Source organism: Pleurodeles waltl, chromosome 7 (assembly GCF_031143425.1).
Source record: "Pleurodeles waltl isolate 20211129_DDA chromosome 7, aPleWal1.hap1.20221129, whole genome shotgun sequence".
Classification (NCBI taxonomy): domain Eukaryota; kingdom Metazoa; phylum Chordata; class Amphibia; order Caudata; family Salamandridae; genus Pleurodeles; species Pleurodeles waltl.
Window position 1 is genome coordinate 594,913,794 of NC_090446.1, and position 21,556 is coordinate 594,935,349.

General features: G+C 43.9%; 1 protein-coding gene across 3 annotated transcripts in view; it reads left to right on the plus strand.

Moving 5' to 3' along the window:
• The first annotated feature begins 1,451 nt into the window (after positions 1 to 1,451).
• The window catches only part of BRD8 (bromodomain containing 8), a 378,782-nt gene continuing 358,677 nt past the window's right edge, over positions 1,452 to 21,556 (plus strand). For all 3 annotated transcript variants that reach the window (XM_069244463.1, XM_069244464.1, XM_069244465.1), the window contains exon 1: positions 1,452 to 1,535. In XM_069244463.1, the coding sequence (XP_069100564.1) occupies positions 1,460 to 1,535 (76 nt within the window). In that variant the 5' untranslated portion in view covers positions 1,452 to 1,459. The remainder of the gene's footprint in view (positions 1,536 to 21,556) is intronic.

The following is a 21,556-nucleotide window of genomic DNA, read 5'->3' on the forward strand; positions in this document are numbered from 1 at the left end:
AAAGTTTGGGGACAAACCATGCATACCCCACATGGGGTGTTCACCTACTGGTTTACCACCTATCTGAGGATGGGTTGCCAAAATAGCTGATTGAAATTTGTTGACAGTTCTATAGGCCAAACCTTGGGCCGCTAAACGGGACAAACAATTTGCAGTCATTTGCACATTGGTCCCCAAGGGATCCACACTACATTGGTGGCACCAACCAGCCCATCTTTTCCAGGCTGAAGCATATTGTTTATGAATAGTAGGGGACCAGGATTGTTACAAGAAAAACTTAATTTGATCTGAAATGTCCAAGATTTGTTTATATCTCCTGAAATTCTCCAAGTCATGAGGGACAATTCATCCTCCAAAATTAATGGATAAGGAGAGCCCATTGGATCCAGAAGAAGGTCTGGGGAAGACCGAATCCAAATCAGAGGGGCATAGCACAGGGCCATCACCACTGGAAACCAAGATTTTGCCTTCCAGTACGGGGTCACCAGAATCAATTCTGCTAACTGTTGTCGAACCTGAGAGAGGACTCTGTGAATCATGACAAGCCCCCTATCCAAGACTGGAGGCTGGCATCTAAACTCACTTGCAGAGGGCCCGACCTCCAGCCGTAAAACCGAGGAAAATGAGAATTCAGCCGTGATGCAAAGAGATCCATCTGGCATGGACCCCATATGCAGTTCAGAAATGAAAAACTTAAGGATGGAGTCTCCAATCGCTGAAATCTCGAAATAATAGAGATTCCAGTCTGCAATCAAGTTCACTCTGCCCAGAATATATTCCGCTGTCAAAGAAATCTTATAACTTAGACAGTAATAGCAGAAATCCTTGATTATTCCTGCTAAAAGGTGCGAATGGAGTATCCCCCAATTTGTTTATATATCTCACTGTTGAAATATTGTCCATCCAAAGTAGGATGCAACACTTCATCCTGAGAGGGGAAAGGACTTTGGTTGCAAAGGAGCCTTCAAGAAACTCCAGACAATTGATATGGTACTTGAGTTCCTCCACTGACCATCGTTCTCCTGTCTCCAAAGATCCACATCCCGCAACCCAACCCCATCTGCTGGTATTTGACTCCATGATCACATCCTGAATGAACACGAAAATCACCATGATGACACATTTTAGAGGGGCTGCACAAGTTCCTATTCTGCTGGGGGCCCCTCAAACCCTAGGACCGGCCCTGATTACCATCCAATTCAAAATTAGTCCAAAGGCGTTTTTTATTTTAATTAAAAAAGAAAGCTGTCTCATGACTTTCCCGTTAAATTAGTTTAATGCAGCTAAACGCAATTGGAGGTGTTAATTTATTTCACGTGACCTGCGAAACGTCCCCCTTTATTTCCCGTGGTACAAAATGCTGGTGCAGTTTCGACTACATTTCCCAAAATGCTTAGGGGCCCATTCTACATTTCCCAACAGGCCAGAGAGCAGATCACGCAGAACAATGGCGCTAGATATGGCAATCAAACTACATTTCCCAGCACCCCACACAAGAAAGCAGACCGCAGCAAAGATGGCGACAGGGAGCGGCAGTGAGTATCTTAACGCTGCAAGGGGGCGTATGTGGGTATGGTGCAGCATTCGGGTTCGCAGTGTCTTTTATATGAGAGGTAGTGGAGGGAGAAAAGCTCCTCTACCCTCCCCCCCGTTATTAGAAACAGCGCGAACCACTCCGTTGCATAGCGCGAACAAAAACACCATAGACCATCTGGAGGACTCATCGAACAGAGCGTCTAGATCACGACTGGAAACAATCGGGATTCGGACACTCTTTAGTCCCTTGTCTGTGTCAGCTGTAGCGATCTACTTAAGCCCATTGGGTGAACCTAAGGTTGCGCGCCGGTTTTGACGTGTAAGCTTAGCCTTGTTGGGATAGGTGGAGTAGACAGGCTGTATGCAACACATTTGGATTTATCATGTCGAGACTGCTTCTCTAATTATGTCAACGTAATGCCTCTCTTCCTTTTTCCTTATCAGTGAGAAAGTAATTTTGCGTTCAACGGCCATATATGAATTCTTTCCCTGCTACTGTATGTGTAGTTGTTCCATAGTTGTAAACTACACCCCTCCCTACGCCCTTTGCCATCGGTCCTATTTCATTTAATAGCACTAAACTCTCTGGCTTTGTACGAAGGTATTTAGTAAAACCTTTTAAGACACAAAAAAACGAATCTGGCTGCAGATCCTCCATGAAATTATCAAGTGGGCCACTATGTTTTATTTACAGGGTTCTGCTAATCAAGCATAAATTTAAAATAACTATATGTCTCTATATCATGTGAACACAAAGTTTTTGCCACAATTCTAGGATGTCTTGTGTTGTCAGTAGTTGAAGAGTTGTAGCAGCGCTCAGGCCTCGAAAAATCATTAAAATGTTGCTAGACCAGCAGGTCAAGTAACTTAAATAATCTACTCGACCTCACTGTAATGTACTTGACACGTAAACGTGTCTCAAATTGTGTGGTCCTAGGCAAATAGCTTACAGTCACCTTTTTCTTCATTCTCACATATGATTGCACCTTCAAATATGTGCGCTCAGCTTTTCTGCAGTACAAAAAAAACTCTTCTTTGATTAAGTAGATTAAAGTTTGCTACATGTATGACAATAATCTAGCCCACATATATGGGACACATGACCCTTGACTTGCTTTTAGTTTACTTACAGCATTTCCATCAGGGCAGGAATGTTTTTCTGTTTTCTTAACCCCTTTGTTGCCGGGTCTTTTCTCCCTCAGGTGGCAGGCCTTTTTTTTGGCTAATTGGGGCAGTTCGCGCTTAGGCCCTCATAACTTTTTGTCCACATATGCTACCCACGCCGAATTTGCGTCCTTTTTTCCCAACATCCTAGGGATTCTAGAGGTACCCAGAGTTTTTTGGGTTCCCCTGAAGGAGACCAAGAAATTAGCCAAAATACAGCATTTCTTTTTTTTTAAAAGGGAAAAAGGGCTGCAGAAGAAGGCTTGTGGGGTTTCCCCTGAAAATGGCATCAACAAAGGGTTTGCGGTCCTAAAATCACCATCTTCCCAGTTTTCAGGAACAAGTAGACTTGAATCAGAAAACCCAATTTTTCAACACAATTTTGGCATTTTACTGGGACATACCCCATTTTTACTATTTCGTTTTGTGCTTTCAGCCTCCTTCCAGTTAGTGACAGAAATGGGTATAAAACCAATGCTGGATCCCGGAAAGCTAAACATTTCTGAAAAGTAGACAAAATTCTGAATTCAGCAAGGGGTAATTTGTGTAGATCCTAAAAGGGTTTCCTACAGAAAATAACAGCTGAAATGAAATAATATTGAAATTGAGGTTAAAAAAACAGCCATTTTTCTCCACTTTTTACTCTAACTTTTTCCTGCGGTCAGATTTTTTAAAGCAATATACCATTACGTCTGCTGGACACTTCTGGTTGCAGAGATATATGGAGCTTGTAGGTTCATCAAGAACCCTAGGTACCCAGAGCCAATAAATGAGCTGCACCTTGCAATGGGTTTTCATTCTACAGGGAGTGCAGAATTAATAGGCAAATGAGTATTTTGACCACATCATCCTCTTTATGCATGTTGTCTTACTCCAAGCTGTATAGGCTCGAAAGCCTACTACCAATTAAGCATATTAGGTGATGTGCATCTCTGTAATGAGAAGGGGTGTGGTCTAATGACATCAACACCCTATATCAGGTGTGCATAATTATTAGGCAACTTCCTTTCCTTTGGCAAAATGGGTCAAAAGAAGGACTTGACAGGCTCAGAAAAGTCAAAAATAGTGAGATATCTTGCAGAGGGATGCAGCACTCTTAAAATTGCAAAGCTTCTGAAGCGTGATCATTGAACAATCAAGCGTTTCATTCAAAATAGTCAACAGGGTGGCAAGAAGCGTGTGGAAAAACCAAGGCGCAAAATAACTGCCCATGAACTGAGAAAAGTCAAGCGTGCAGCTGCCACGATGCCACTTGCCACCAGTTTGGCCATATTTCAGAGCTGCAACATCACTGGAGTGCCCAAAAGCACAAGGTGTGCAATACTCAGAGACATGGCCAAGGTAAGAAAGGCTGAAAGACGACCACCACTGAACAAGACACACAAGCTGAAACGTCAAGACTGGGCCAAGAAATATCTCAAGACTGATTTTTCTAAGGTTTTATGGACTGATGAAATGAGAGTGAGTCTTGATGGGCCAGATGGATGGGCCTGTGGCTGGATTGGTAAAGGGCAGAGAGCTCCAGTCCGACTCAGACGCCAGTAAGGTGGAGGTGGAGTACTGGTTTGGTCTGGTATCATCAAAGATGAGCTTGTGGGGCCTTTTCGGGTTGAGGATGGAGTCAAGCTCAACTCCCAGTCCTACTGCCAGTTCCTGGAAGACACCTTCTTCAAGCAGTGGTACAGGAAGAAGCCTGCATCCTTCAAGAAAAACATGATTTTCATGCAGGGCAATGCTCCATCACACGCGTCCAAGTACTCCACAGCGTGGCTGGCAAGAAAGGGTATAAAAGAAGGAAATCTAATGACATGGCCTCCTTGTTCACCTGATCTGAACCCCATTGAGAACCTGTGGTCCATCATCAAATGTGAGATTTACAAGGAGGGAAAACAGTACACCTCTCTGAACAGTGTCTGGGAGGCTGTGGTTGCTGCTGCACGCAATGTTGATGGTGAACAGATCAAAACACTGACAGAATCCATGGATGGCAGGCTTTTGAGTGTCCTTGCAAAGAAAGGTGGCTATATTGGTCACTGATTTGTTTTTGTTTTGTTTTTGAATGTCAGAAATGTATATTTGTGAATGTTGAGATGTTATATTGGTTTCACTGGTAATAATAAATAATTGAAATGGGTATATATTTGTTTTTTGTTAAGTTGCCTAATAATTATGCACAGTAATAGTCACCTGCACACACAGATATCCCCCTAACATAGCTAAAACTAAAAACAAACTAAAAACTACTTCCAAAAATATTCAGCTTTGATATTAATGAGTTTTTTGGGTTCATTGAGAACATGGTTGTTGTTCAATAATAAAATTAATCCTCAAAAATACAACTTGCCTAATAATTCTGCACTCCCTGTATACCGGGTATACAGCAGTTCATTTGCTGAAATATAAAGAATTAAAAATAGGTATCAAGAAAACCTTTGTATGTCCAAAATGGGCACAAGATAAGGTGTTGAGATGCAGTGGTTATTTGCACATCTCTGAATTCCGTGGTGCCCATAGTAGCATGTACATTACAGGGCATTTCTCAAATAGAAGTCTTTTTTTACACACTGTCTTACATTTGGAAGGAAAAAATGTGGAGAACGACAAGGGGCAATAACACTTGTTTTGCTATTCTGTGTTCCCTCAAGACTTCCGATAAAAATGGTACCTCACTTACGTGGGTAGGCCTAATGCCAGCGTCAGGAAACGCAACATGAAAAAATCACATTTTTTCATTGAAATCTTACGTGTTTTTTGAAAAGTGCCTAGTTGTGGATTTTGGCCTCTAGCTCACCCGGCACCTAGGGAAACCTACCAAACCTGTGCATTTTTTAAAACTAAACACCTAGGGGAATCCAGGATGTGGTGACTTGTGGGTCTCGCACCAGTTTGTGTTACCCAGAATCCTTTGCAAACCTCATAATTTGGCCAAAAAAAACACCTTTTCCTCACATTTCGGTGACAGAAAGTTCTGGAATGTGAGAGGAGCCACAAATTTCCTTCCACCCAGCGTTCAGCGTTCCACTCCCCCCCCCCCCCCCCCCCCCCCCCAAGTCTCCTGATTAAAAATGGTACCTCACTTGTGGGGGTAGGCCTAGCGCCCGCAACAGGAAATGCCCCAAAACACAACGTGGATACATCACATTTCTCCAAAGAAAACAGAGCTGTTTTTTGCAAAGTGCCTCGCTGTGGATTTTGGCCTCTAGCTCAGCAGGCACCTAGGAAAACCTACCAAACCTGTGCATTTTTTAAAAACTAGACTCCTAGGGGAATCCAGGATGTAGGGACTTTGGGGCTCTCACCAGGTTCTGTTACCCAGAATCCTTTGCAAACCTCAAAATTAGGCTCACAAAACACTTTTTCCTCACATTTCGGTGACTGAAAGGTCTGGAATCTGAGAGGAGCTACAAATTTCCTTCCACCCAGCATTCCTCAAAGTCACTTGATAAAAATGTTACCTCAGTTGTGTGGGTAGGCCTAGTGCCCGCAACAGGAAATGCCCCAAAACACATCACATTTTCCCAAAGAAAACTGACCTGTTTTTTGCAAAGTGCCTAGCTGTGGATTTTGGCCTCTAGCTCATCTGGCACCTAGGAAAATCTAGCAAACCAGGACCCTTCTGAAAACTAGACACATATGGTAACCCAAGATGGGGTAACTTGTGGCACTCTCACCCGGTTCTGTTACCCAGAATCCTAAGCAAATCTCAACATTTGGCAAAAAAACACTTTTTCCTCATATTGCGGTGCTGCAAAGTTCTGGAATCTGAGGTCAGCCACAAACCTTCTTCTACCCAGCGTTCCCCCAGGTCTCCAGATAAAAATGGTACCTCACTTATGTGGGTATACCTAGTGCCTGCGACAGGAAATGCTCCAAAACACTCACTGGACACATCAAAATTATCAAATACAAAACAACCTGTTTTTACTGGGGGTGGGGTGAGGGGGGGGGGGCACCTATGTTTTTGGTTCTGGGCTCAGCAGCCATCTAGGGAAACCTACCAAACCCAGACATTTCTGAAAACTAGACACCTGAGTGAGTCCAGGTAGGTGTGACTTGTGTGTATCCTCTAGTGTTTTCTTACCCAGAATCCTCAGCAAACCTCACATTGAGCTAAAAAAAAAAACTTGCATTTTCCCCACATTTCTGTGTGGGATCACCGCACCGGCACAAATTTCCTGTCATCCAACGTTCCCCTCAGTCTCCCGATAAAAATGATACCTCACTTGTGTAGGTGGGAAAAGTGCCTGTGACAGGGAAGAGCCAAAACCATGTTGAAACTGAGGGGGAACCAAAGCGGGTCTAAAAGGGCAGTTTGGAAAAAAATAAAATTTTTAGGCTGACAAGTGGGGCAGCATTTTTATCGGTATAGATGCGACCATGCTGGGTGGTAGGAAGTTTGTGGATTCCCTGCAGATTTTGGAAGGTTCCACCACAAAAATGTGGGAAAAATGTGTGATTTCAAGCAAAGTTGGAGGTTTGCAGGCATTGTGGGTAAGAAAATGGCGCAGGGTGCATGTGAAGCACACCACCCTTTGCTCACCCAGATGTTTAGTTTTCAGATGTGTCTAGGTCTCGTAGATTTTTCTACATGGCAGCGTCCCAAAGTCCAAAAGGTGCAACCCTCACCATTCGAAGTGGGACGATTTTGAGAGTTACACAAGCTCTCATGTCCCAAATGTAAAACTAAAACCCCAAATAATCTAATGTCCTCTTGCTTGCCGTTGGGATAAGAACTTTTAGTGTGCATGGGGATAGCTGAAAGACTGGAACCCGCTTCATTTGGGGTGGAGGCATAACTATGCCCATACTAGGTGGTAGCCACTACCCCACAATATATATATATATATTTTTTTTAATTCCCTGGCATCTAGTAGGCTTTCTGCTCCCCCCCCTGGGGAATGGATCCAGGGTAATTGCCCCATCTGCCTACCGGTGAGCAGAACAACTTTGTCCCCATTTATTTGGGGTGGCAGTATGGCCATACCCCGCCCTCTTTTAAAAAAAAAAAAAATAATTCTTCCCTGGTGTCTGGTGGGCTTTCTGCCCCCCTTGGGGGCAGATGGGCTTTGCAAAAATAGGCTGATCTGCAGAAATGGCCAACGGTAATGTGTCCCCATGGGGAGCAACCCTTGTACAGGGGACTGCCCCCAAAACAAAACACACACAAATCCCTGGTGCCTAAGTGGTTTCTGCCCTCCCTTTGGGGGGCAGAAATGGCCTAAAATACATTCCCCCCCACCCCCCGGGGAACGACCCTTGCTTAAGGCGCCGCTCCTCATCTGTAAGAAAATAAAAAAAATAAAAAATTTGGCCCCCAGGGTAGCGACCTTTGCTTAAGGGGTCCCTACTCTCCTGTAAAAGATTTTTTTTTATTTTTTTTATTTTTATCCCTGGTGTTGAGTTTTTTCCGCCCTCCTTCGGTGCGGTTAATGGCCTAAAATAAATTTGCCCCTTTGGGTAACGACCCTTGCCTAAGGGGTCGCTCCTCTCCTGTGTTAAAAAAAAAAAAAAAAAAAAGTAGACTCCCTAATGTCTAGAGGTATCTGCCCTCCTTGGGGGCCGGTGGGCCTAATTAATATAGGCCGAATTGCCCCCCTGGGGAGCAATCCTTGCCCAGAGGCCACTCCCCTTATGTCCATAAAAAAAAAAAAAAAGTCCCTGGTGTCTAGTGGGCATTCCTGCAGCCCGATCGCTATGTGATCAGGCTGCAGGAATGCTCAGAGAGACACAAAAAGGAAAAGCCTTTCCTTTTCATGCCTCCCTGCCCCCATACAGAGGAGAAGACCAGCTCGTCCATGGCACTGAAGGGGTTAATTAATATATTACTAAACCCTGATTTGGCAGCATATTGTCATCTGCAGACAGTAAATTTCCAAGAAATGTCCAAAAACCTTTCCACTAATTTGCAGCTTTACTGATTAAAAACTATATAGTGTAATAACAATCTGTGAAAATTGGGTCTCAGAAAACATCCTTTGCACATCAACACGTAAAGTATTCCGATCTGTTTTCATCCTATTAAAATATATTTTTCATCACACAGAAATACAAAAAAATGGGCTTTCACAACTACTTAAGTATATATTGAAATGTTTGTACAGTTGACTTAGTCATTTAAATGTTGTGGGTTAGGAAAAGCCTGACACCTTTTATCCTTTTATTTTACACTTTAAACAGCAGATTGCACTGTTCACCTTACAAAGTCCTGGAACTCTGCAGTCAGAAGGAAAATTCATTGTAAGACAAACTGACGTTTGACCTCTGCCTTTGAACACAGAGCAAATGTAGCTAAAGAACAAGACGTGAAGGTATCTTTTATTTCCCCTCTACTTTCTGACTGAACAGAACACCTGTTCTTTGTCAACTCGCCAGAAGGGGTGAGTGAGTCCTAAAAATAGCTTGCCCTGTTTAATTATGACTCACCATAGTAGACTTTTCGAGCCGTGGTGCTATTTTACCAACATAAAAGACTGATTTCTAGTGGGGTGGAAAACAAAGTGCTATTTATCTTGCCTTATAAATAACGATACCCCTCAGTACGTTATTTATCAGGGGTGATAAATAACAAGGATTTTGGTGTTTACCACAACAAACGCCCACCTCGGGTGTGGTAAATACCATACGCTTTTCACATAAAAAATGTTGTCACGTTTGACCTGTTGAAATTTAACGCATATGGTAATGATCAAATGCAGTAAATCACATTCAACTTGTAATTCCGATTTGTGCACTTAGAGGGGTTTTCGCATGGGTCAGAATACAATGACCCATTCATAATCGGGACCTAAGGCCATGATTTTGGTACATTAGGCACCAAAATCCCCATGTTAATTTATACAAATTCAGACTGGTCCATGAAAATTCGGACTAGGCTAGTCTATAAGAATTATGAGTAGATGCTATTTACTACGTCCAGTAAATAACTTATCCTAATGTATCGTTATTTATGGGGTGCGATAAATAGCTCCTGGATTCTGACAAACTTTGAATCAGGGCCTATGTGGTAAATGTTTGATCAACGCAGGAACCTTTATGGCATTTGCTGCTTTTGTTTGGAAATATAACACCAGTTGTTCACATACCTAAAGTAAATGACATAATACTATAGCATACACAAAGCAATATAACAGTATACATGACAACAAAATATAATACAAAACTAAAGCTTCAGTACAAGACAGCAAAATCGCAGCGCTCTAATGCAGCACAAACACATATACAAGAGAACACACCACTACCTCAGCAAGTATGCAAATACATTCTTATCACACACTACCTCCTCCAGAATCCTGTTTTTATAATGTGCTGTAAAAGGTGTTTGTACCAGGTTCTGCCTTAATTTACCACCAGTGACATGAAATGGTGCCAGTAAAAAATGTTTTGAGATGCGTCCCAATGAATCAGTTTCCAAACCTGTCTCTAATAATTCTGCCAGGTGTCTTAATCTGTTTGATTCGTTTGGAGTGATCCAAGAGCACAACTACAAATACCTGGATGCATTAATTGCTTGAAAGTGCAAGGTTTGGAACACAGCTGTCCCTGTGGCAAGCTGGAACCATACAGAGTGCTGCTAAAATACTGGTCCAACTCAAAACTTGCATTGACTTGATTACTCAGGAGGATTAAAGAAACTGGTATTTTTTAAAGTTAAAAATAACAATGAACTTGAAAGCTGTATTTTAAAATGACGATCAAGTGAGTGCTAATTGCTTAGCACTTGAGTTGTTTCCACTCCCTGTGATTTAGCATGTGTAAGCAATTTCAAATTTTAACCTACCTGGTAATTTGTGCTTACATAACTTGCTGTATTCTACTGTTTATGCTTGTGCTGCACACTAACTCACCTTGGTTAGTTAAACCTGTAACTTTGTGATATTTGCCTGTGGTACGCAGTTTCCTGTCTGCATGTGTAATTTTATATCACCACAACCATCGCACCAGCATTTTGAGGAAACTCAAGTCAAGTGATTCTGAAAGTGACATTGGGCCATGGGTATGATAATGTAAAATAAGGCCTGATAGAAGTGACAGAGGTGGTGCATTTGTTTCCCGGGGTTTGCCCTAATCCCGCTTTGCCCCCACCCCTAGCAGAAACCTGAGCACACTGGGATTTTCCCGAGGGTTTGTTCAATGCAGTCTTACGTTACAATAACCTCTCCCTTCAGGGCTTCCCATATAACAGTATATGTACTGTCTTAGGTGTATCCTTTCAGAGCACCCCACACTTTTTGTTGTATCAGCGCCCAAGTACTTTGTCCCATTTATTAATTTAGAACCATTTATGCTTCTCCTATAGTGTTTTCATTGTCTTATTTATAATGGAAATTAGACCCTTCATAGACTCATAGCTAGGAAATAGCTTCTCAAATGGAGTTAGGTCCCTAGCGCCTGCCTCTGTATTTAACGGATACAGGGCCCAGTGTCTCAGCTGACAATAGTGAAGTATCTTTTTCTCTGATACCCCAAATCCCAGTTTGCACTGAGTAAAGGATTTAATTGATTTCTACAAGAATAAATCCTGCGAAATGAAGCCATCGCCTAAACTCCACGCTGCATATTGATTGTGTTTTTTGCCCAGTGAGCAGTTTACAGATCAGTGGTGTAAACGAGGAGGGAAATGATGTGATTGATGAAGACTTGGCGAGTTCCACATTTCTGTGAGTGGCCTCATTACATCTGATGCATACGCCACCCTTGGTCTGTTGTCCTTCAGGAGCCAGGATATATCCCACAAAGTTCTACCCATCAAGTGCATTTCCATTATAGGCCAATTCTTTTCTGTCTCCGTAAGTGGCCATTCAAATGCTATGCAGAATTGTGCCGCAGCATAGTATCTTGTAGATTTTGACTGCCACTCTCCTCAGAGACCTGTAAAACCTTTCTCTTAATTCGAGGTTAGCTTTTGTGCCATATGAACTGATCACTTGCTTGTTGAAGATGTAACGCTTGTGGGGAGATTCTCAGTTGGCTTTCCCCTTTAAAAGTCATTCAAGCACACTAGACCCCCGTAGTGTGGTCCTTATGTATCCTCAAGTGTGTAACACATGTATAGTGTGTCTTGTCTGTTAGTTCTTCACTGTAACAATTAATGAAGGGTTCCCATTTGGGACTTCTTATGTGTGACTGCACAAGATGGTAGTCGTTCCTCCAGTTGTACTCCTTTCATTTTGGACTTCACAGATAGCACGTCCCTGTTGCTAAATGACCCCTTCCTGAATCTGGTGTTACCTTTGATTGGATGAAAGTTCCCCATCCCTGCTATTGTTTCGCCTGCCTCAGTGAAACCCCCCTTTTTAGGGTCGAGCGCAAAGTGCTGTGTCCCTGGTGTAATCTCGCTATGGGCTTTTAATCACGCCCACCAGTGTGGTTGGTTCATGGGCTTACTTTTTACAATTCGCTTTATTTAATTAGTGAAAGACAGGCATACGTCATGCCTTTTCCAGTGTTTAGCCCTCCTCAAGCGCACCGGCCAACTACTGAAAACATGGGAGGCTCCATGTTTTCTGTGTTTCTGGACAACTTTTTCTCTTTATATTGCTGGGCAGTAGTACAGAGCTTTGCATGACATCGACCATGTTACATGGCTAATTGCACAATTGCTAGTAACATGGATAATTGCACTTTTGGCAAAATGTTTCACTGCAAGTTTCATTTTGTGTGTCTTTGTCATGCTTTATGGTGGCCGTGGGCTCTCTTTTTTTTTTAACCGTTTTACTTTTCAGTTTATGTGGCAAGAAAAGTCTGGTTAGGAGTTTAAAACGTGAATAGCTCTAACTCGAGAAAATGCAAGACTCGTTGCATTGCAAATGCTTGTTTCTCTATTGTGTTTGTCACCTGTCAGTTAAGGCTTTTTGCCTGTTTCACTACGGAGCCAATATATGTCCACACATTGATCAGTTACAACTGGCCTAGACTTTGAATTTTGCACCCAGAGTCTAAAAATTTAGGAGCAAACTAGCAAAATTATTTTCTTTGTGACCGAGTATGAACTTTATGTTTTAAATACAGCAGAAATGTGCATGTGCTTCTAAACTTAAATAAATGCCCATTTTGAGTTGCTAACTTGTATGCCACTCATCTGTTGTGAAGACCTTGCACCCCAGTACCAGGGACAGAACCTTTGCTAGTTGCTGTCCACGCTCCGTATGGGATCAAGTCTGGAATCCTGGATCACATTACTATTGTGACCACAGATTGTAGGAAGAAGTGCTTGGAAGCGCTGCAAAGAGAGGTACTGACTACATGAAAGTTTTCTACCAGGCCTACCTGACTGATAAATCTACCTGGAAGACTTCCTGAGACACCAAGAGTGGTCATGCGTGACCCAAATTGGTTAGAGAAAATACAAGACATTACGTGAGTTATGGCGCCGCAGTGACACTTCACAGATGATGAGCTTGCACTGTCCCTAAAACACACCATACACCTCGACTCTGTATGTAATGCAGTTTTACAATTGCAGAAAGAACCACTGATCTTTCATCTTTTTACCGCAAAGGCCAGTAGAATTTTTTTGGCTGGAGTTGGTCGTCCTGATTCAGTAGCTATCCTTATTCCAGCAGTACTACACTTGGAGTAGGGGTTAATGTCTAACCATGTAGTTAAGTTCTAATTGTAGCTGGTAAAGCCATGGCATGTAATTGTTGCCCCAGTCCCAAGGTGCCCCGCCATGCGAAGACTTTTAGCCCTTAACTGATTTATTAATTCAGATGTGCTCTGACTAGATGTAAATTACCGGATCTCTAGTAGCGCTGGAACTGAAAATCAGGAGTCTCGGAATTGTAAAAAGTCCATTTACCTCACATGGATAGAGTACCTATTTTTGAATGGTGGGTGTTTTTAGGTAGAAGCGTACCAGACAGCGCAGTTGTCTGGTTTGCTTATGACCTTTTGTGAGCATTGTGGAGGCTTCCCTGCAAATTAAATGGTTTCTTACCTGTAGTAGTAGTTTTGCAGCTTGAAGAATTTTGTGGAATCATCTGCAACCTACCAACATCCCCAGAAGATGAAGGAGCAATACAAATAAAAAAACTGAAGCACTGGCAAAGCCAATAGTTCTCACCTATACAACATCCTTTAGATTTGTCAATGTTTTTAGCCATGTAGCACAAGAGCATGGCTGCCGTGCAACATGACTGATAGTAAAGAAAGAAGAAAGCTATATGAAACATCCAGTATGTCATAGCGCTTTCATTTTTTAAAACTTTTAGCCGTGTTTCCCTGCAGCTGTGACTAAAAGAATATTGACAAAGCCAAAAAGCTCTTGCATATGTGATAGCCATTTGACTTTCTCAATGTTCTTTTGTGGACGAGAGGTGGCAAGCAACAGCGTGTGCAGGGCACAGCAATGTTAGTAATAAAAAAAAAATGTCCTTAAAATGTTTGTTTCTTGCTGAACTCTGAGTCAGTTTTCTATCATGTGAAAGAGCAGTGGCCTGGTTACAATGGGGGCTGTCAGCTTCAAACTTTAACGCAGGATCTACATGAAATATTATCCTTGTTTCTTGTGTGTAAGCATGGAAGAAACTCCTGCAATCCCAAGGGCTAACTGTAAATCTCAATAGCTGAAGTGGGCTGGCTTTCAGAGGTCTTGAAATAAACAGGGTTTTCAACATCACAACAAGAGTGCTTTGTGTTGTTGTGAGAGAAGGAGAGAACCATGTATCACTACTCTGTGCCTTGTTATACTGAACTGTCAATGTTGGTAGGCTTAGTACGTGGTTACACACATCTATATTTCTGTCTTAAATCCTTTAAACCAATGAACTATTCTGCTGTAAATGTCCTTTAATGTTATTAAAATGATCAATCAGACAGTACCACGGCAATACACGTTGATGACATTACTAGTTAAGTGTCCATTCAGCATGAAAGGCGTGCTTCATCATAAGTAGCCATTACCTTTAAAATACTTTTAAGTGAAATGTGGTCATGTGTGGCTCTTTTGATTTATCTGTATTTATTTATTGGTTTATTTATTTATGTATATTGATATGCTCTAAGAAATGCTTTTTTTAAAAATTGCCTTCCACTCACTGATCTCATGCCGCCCTCAGATGGAGAGTCATTGATATTCTCTGTCCAGGGTATCACAAGCAGGCAATAGAATGTAAGTAAACCAGCTGCTGTTCCATTTGAAGATAGGTTGAGGAAAGCTATGTAGTGACCTCCTGGAGCCCTTCTTTTGCTCTGCATATTTCGGGGAGACCCCCATTTATTGCCTCCGGTGAAAATGATGGTGTCAGCCCAGGGGCTGCATGTGCCTGTTAACGAGATGGGCAGCCTGAGAAAAACTGTTCTCCAGTTCTGGCGCCAGCCATTGTTTTCAGGGTAGTTTACCAAAGTGTGGAACATCCCGTGATGCGAGCCCTCCAAATGTGCACTCATATCCCCAGTTGTTAGTGCACCAAGACCGATGTAGCCGCGAAACGAGGCGAAGTGCGAAAAGCAAACAACAACAAATATAAGACGAGTTAGTTTTATTTTGCCCCTGCATACTGCGCTGATGTGGACACATTTGACATGTCCCTTGGGGATGTAACTGCTGCCAGTGACATTCACTAACATTTATTCAGGCTACTGCAATAATGCCGTGGTGGGAAGCCACATCACTTTTACCATATTACAGTGTGTTATGGAACGTGCAATCAGGTCTCTTGGAAATGGCACCCATTCCAGTGCAGCTGGCGAAACAACTTAGAGGAAGAGGGCGTTTACTGTAGAAACCTACCTGTAACTGGGCGAAACAGATGTGTATCACTCCACTGCAGACTCAGTCACTCAGTCTTCTAAGGTCGATACGATCAGTACCATTAAGTCGGGTGTTAATAGCCCCTAGCGTCTAGAGGTCATTCAGTTTATTGAGTGCTCTGTAACAGAGCAGTGATTCTTGTGTAATTGTCATGTGATGACTAACTGTGTTCTATGGCCACAGTACAGGAAGGTCATGCACTATTGTTTCTTACAGAGTGTAACAGTGAATAAGACAGTGACGTATATCAGAATTAAATGTATCTGTAGGAAGTTGGCTCTGTATATACTATCTCAAAGTGGGAGATAGTGTGCACAGAGTCCCAGGGTTCCCCTTAGAGGTTGATAGTGGCAAAATTAGATAATACTAATGCTCTATTTTGTGGTACTGTGGTCGAGCAGTAGGCTTATCAGAGGGTAGTGTTAAGCATTTGTTGTACACACACAGGCAATAAATAAGGAACACACACTCAAAGACTTAACTCCAGGCCAATAGGTTTTATATAGAAAAATATATTTACTTAATTTATTTTAGAACCACAAGATTCAAGATTTGAGGTAAGTACATAAAATGTAAGGTACTTTACACAGGTAAGTATAGAACTTTGATTTAAAACAGTAGTACACACAGTTTAGGTAAAAATGGCAATAAGCTATTTTAAAAGTGGACACTGCAAAAATCAACAGTTCCTGAGGGAGGTAAGTTTAGTTAGGTTTCTCAGGTAAGTAAAGCACTTACACAGTCTCCTGGGAATAGGCAGCCCACCTTTGTGGGTTCAAGGCAACCCCAAAGTCACTGCACCAGCAACACAGGGCCGGTCAGGTGCAGAGGTCAAACGAGGGCCCAAAACACAAAGGTACCTATGGAGAACAGGGGTGCTCTGGTTCCAGTCTGCTAGCAGTTAAGTACCTGCGTCCTCAGGGAGCAGACCAGGGGGGTTTTGTAGAGCACTGGGGGGGACACAAACAGGCACACAAAACACACCCTTAGCGGCACAGGGGCGGCCGGGTGCAGTGTGCAAAGTAGGCGTTGGGTTTGCTATTGAAAGCAATGGAGGGACCCTGGGGTCACTTAGGCAATGCAGGCAGGGAACGGGGAGGCTGCTCGGGCCAGCCACCGACTGGGCTAGGAAGAGGGCCTCCTGCTGGTCACTCCTGCACTGGAAGATGGTTCCTCGCAGTTCTGGGGGCTGCGGTTGCAGTGCTTGGTCCAGGCGTCGGGTTCGTTGTTACCAGGCAGTCGCAGTCAGGGAAGCCTCTGGATCCTCTCTGCAGGCGTCGCTGTGGGGGTGCAGGGGGGTCGACTCAGGTTACCCACGTCGTCGTAGTCACCTGGGAGTCCTCTCTGCAAGGTCTCTGGAGCTCGAGCCAGGGGTGTGGGGTGTGAAGTCTCACGCTTCCGGTGGGAAAAGGGAGTTCTTTGAAAGTTGCTTTAAAGTTGCAAAGTTGTTGCAGTTTTTGAACAGTGGTGCTGTTCTCGGGAGTTTCTTGGTCCTTCGGGTTCAGGGCAGTCCTCTGAGTCCTCAGAGGTTGCTCGCCCCTGTCGGGTGCATCACTGTGCAGGTTCTTTGAGTCTGGAGACAAGCTGGTAGGGCTGTGGCTAAGTCAGTTGTTGTCTCCTTCGTCTCTGTGGGGCTTTCAGGTTAGCAGTCCTTCTTCTTGTTGTAGGTTGCGGGAATCTGATTTCCTGGGTTCAGGGTCGTCCCTAAATACTAAATATAGGGGGGTGTTTAGGTCTATAGCCAATGGCTACTGTCCTGGAAGGTGGCTACACCCTCTTTGTGCCTCCTCCCTGAGGGGAGTGGGGCACATCCCTCTTCCTATTGGGGGAATCCACCAATCTCAAGATGTAGGATTTCTAAAGGCAGGAGTTACCTCTGTTCAAGGCACCTTAGGGGCTGGCCTGACTGGTGGGTGGCTCCTCTTTGTTTTTCTCATTATCTCCTCCAGCCTGCCACCAAACGTGGGAACAGTGGGCAAAGGGGTAGGCATCTCCACTAGCTGGGGTGCTGTAACAAAAGGCATGAGCCTTTGAGGCTCACCGCCAGGTGTTAGAGTTCCTGCAGGGGGAGGTGAGAAGCACCTCCACCCAGTACAGGCTTTGTTCCTGGCCACAGAGTGACAAAGGCACTCACTCCATGTAGCCAGAAACTCATCTGATTGTGGCAGGCTTGCAGAAACTGGTCAACCTAGCACTAGGAGTCGGACTGGTATTCAGGGGGCATCTCTAAGATGCCCTCTGGGTGTATTTTACAATAAATCCCACACTGACATCAGTGTATATTTATTGTGCTGAGAAGTTTGATACCAAACTTCCCAGATTTCAGTGTAGCCATTATAGAACTGTGGTTTTGGTGTTCAACAGACTCCCAGACCATATACTCCTTATGGCTACCCTGCACTTACAATGTCTAAGATTTTGCTTAGACACTGTAGGGGCATGGTGCTCATGCACTTACGCCCAGGGCTGTAAGGCTTGCTAGAGGGGTGACTTACCTATGCCACAGGCAGTGAGCGGTGGTCATGGCACCATGAGGGAGTGCCCTGTCGACTTAGTCATTTTCTCCCTACCAGCACACACAAGCTGTGAGGCAGTGTGCATGTGCTGAGTGAGGAGTCCCCAGGGTGGCATAAGACATGCTGCAGCTCTTAGAGACCTTCCCTGGCAACAGGGCCCTTGGTACCAGGGGTACCATTTACAAGCGTCTTATCTGTGTGCCAGGGCTGTGCCAATTGTGGGAACAAAGGTACAGTTTAGGGAAACAACACTGGTGCTCGAGCCTGGTTAGCTGTGTCCCAGCACACTTCCAGTCATAACTGGCATCAACAAAAGGCAAAAAATCAGGGGGTAACCATGCCAAGGAAGGCATTTCCTTACAGTATCTAAACAAAGTTCCCGATGGTTAACAGGCCTAGAAAAATCATGAAAATGTTACTAGACCTGCAGGTTGGGTAACTTGAATAATCTACTCGACCTAACTGTGATGTACTTGACCCAGGAACGGGTCTCAAATTGTGTGATTCTAGGCAAATATTGTATTTTACAGTCGTGTTTTTCTTCATTCTCACATATGAGTGCACCTTCACATATGTGAGTTCAGCATTTCTGGTGTAAAAAAAAATCCTCTTTTGTTTGATTAAATACACTAAACGTTTGCTCCATGTATAATAAATCTAGCACATGTATAGGGTACACATTATCCATACATGACTTGCCTCTTCGTTTACTTATAGCTTTGCCATCAGAGCAGGAGTGTTTCTCAGTTTATGTTTAAACATTCACTTGTAATAAATATATTACTAAAGCATGATGTGGTAACGCACTGTCATTTACAGACAGTAAGTTTCCAAGAAATGTCCAAAAACCTTCCCACTAACTTGCAGCTTTACTGATAAAACTATATAATATATTAACAATAATCTGTGAAAATTCGGTTTCAGAAAACATTTTTCATTTGCACATCATCAAGTAAAGGGTTCATCACACAGAAGTACCAAAAATTGTCTTTCACAGCTACTGAAATATATTTTGAAATGTTTGTAAAGTTGTCTTAGTTATATAAATGTTGTTGTGTTTGGAAAAAGCTGATACCAAAAGCCTTTCACTTCAAAGAGTTCACCTCACAAAATCCTGGAACTCTGCAGTCACAAAGAAAAGTATTTCCCTTGCAAGAAGACAAACTGACATTTGACCTCTGTCTCTGAACGCAGAGCAAATGTGACAAGAATGAGATTTAAAGGCATCTTAATTGATAATTCAGTTTCTGACTGAACAGAACACCTGTTCTTTGTCCACTTGCCAGAAGGGTTGAGTGGAATCTAAAAATAGCTCGATCTCATAAAACAAAACTCGCCAATGCGAGTGGTCGAGAAGATTATTCGAGCCCTGGTTAAGGAGTGCAAACTTTAACGCTGCATTCTGTGTTTTTTCGAACAGCTTGTCCATGTACAAAAATGCATATGCTCATGTTTCTGGAGGATCATATAAAGGTGCAGTCTAGCACCTAAATTGTTGACTGCAGAACAGGGAGCTTTGCCCTTTATCATCTAATCCCATACTTGACTTACATTTTGTGGTATTGCTCAAATTTCTTGATTCCCCCTGTGTCTTGGGATGGCCACTGTTAGAAATGGGGTCTCTAGCTGGCTGTCCAAGAAGGGACCCTCACTCTAGTTAGGATAAGGGAGATACCCGCTCAGATAACCCCTGCTCACCCCCTTGGTAGCTTGGCACGGCCAGTCAGGCTTATCTCAGAAGCAATGTGCAAAGCATTTACACATAACACACAGTAACACAGTGAAAACACTACAAAAGGACACCTCTCCGGTTTTAGAAAAATAGCCAATATTTGTCTATTTAAAACAAGACCAAATACGATAAAAATCCTACATACAGTAGTAAGAATATGAATTCTGCAAGATGTACTCAAAAATACAGTTCCTTGAAGTCAATAGCTCCACCTGGGGCTATCACGGTGTTGTGATCAACAAAACCAACAGTTCAGGCTGGCTGCGGCTTCGTGGGCCAGCCACGGTGTCGAGAAGACCGGCAAACAGTACCTTGGATTTGTAGGGCATCGTAATCCTCGCGATGAGCCCCGGAGAGCGGTGTCTCTGACGTCACGGTGTTGATTCCAGAGTTGGTGCAGGAGTCGTTGTGCCCTTGAAGTTACACGCGTTGCAGATCGAACTCCGGGCTGATGAAGTCAGGAGCGATGGTGTCGGGGCTGCGGTGTGAAGCGGGAGGATGTGACAAGCGGTGCCCACAGGTCACGGTGCAGACAGCGGCTCGGTGATGACGTTCAGCGGCATCGGTGAGACCAGGGCTGCGGTGTGAAGTGGGACGTTGCAACCTGTGGTGTCCACAGTTCATGGTGCAGGCAGCGGCGTCGCCGTTGCGGAAGCGCTGTCGTCAGTAGGCCCAAGTCACTGGTGCGGGATGGGACGGTGCTTCATGACCCTCACGAGCGGTGGCCACGGTGCAGGCAGGGATGCCTGGTGAAGACAGTGGAGTCGATGGTGCTGGCATCGGTGGACCGGGGCTGCAGTATGGAACGGGATGGTGCTTCGTGCTCCTCACGAGCAGTGCCCACAGGCCACGGTGCAGACAGCGGCGCCAGTGTCAGAAGGAGTGGCGTCATTGGGGAAGCCCAGGCTGCGGTGTGAGCAGGCCATGCCGGAGTGCGTGGCCCACAGGTTGCGGTGCGAGCAGCAGCTCGGTGAAGTCATCTGATGACGGCATCAGTGAGACGAGGGTCGCTGTGCGAAGCGGGGGTATGCGACTCCGTGCAGCATCGGCTTGTCACTGTGCGGCCAGTGGCTTCGTTGCCGGCATCGTAGTAATTTCTCCTCTTGAACAGCACAAAACACACAGCTCCCAGTGCTGCAGGTCGAGGAAACTGGAGTCTTTGGTGTCCCAGAGACTTCCAACGGGAGGCAAGCCCTTGGAGAACTTTGTCAAGCAGGACACACAGCAAAGTTCACCCTTTGCACTCTTTTCATGCAGAAGCAGCAACTGCAGGCAGGTCCAGCAAAGCAACACAGCAAAAGGACAGTACTCCTCCTTCGGCCCTTCATCTCTTCTCCTGGGCAGAGGTTCCTCTTGATTTAAAAAAGATTCTAACAGTCTGGAGTTTTGGGTCTTCTTCTAATACCCTGTTCTGTTACAATGTTTGCATGGGGTGAATTGTAGGCAGTGATGTGCAGATCTAATCAGAAATCTTACTGGGGATGACATAGTTGACCTTCCAATTGGTGTTTATTAATAACAGACAGTTGTACTATTAAAGATACATTTTGAGCCCTGAAGAAGCAATGTTTTTACCTCGAAACATGTGCTGCTTTCTTATGAACCAAGAATGACAAGAATTTATTCTGTTTAAAGACAGCATGGAGCCTGAGATTTTGTGAGCCATTGTGACAAATGGTATATTATTTTTTTGCAGTATGATATAATGGAATTTGATCATACTGCAAAAAAAATCATAATCCACTCCAATGTACCTCACTCCAATATACCCCACTCCGCCCCAATCTACCCTATTCCAATGTACCCCACACCAGTCTTCTCTAATCTGCTCCACTTGTTTACTCTACTGTACCCCAC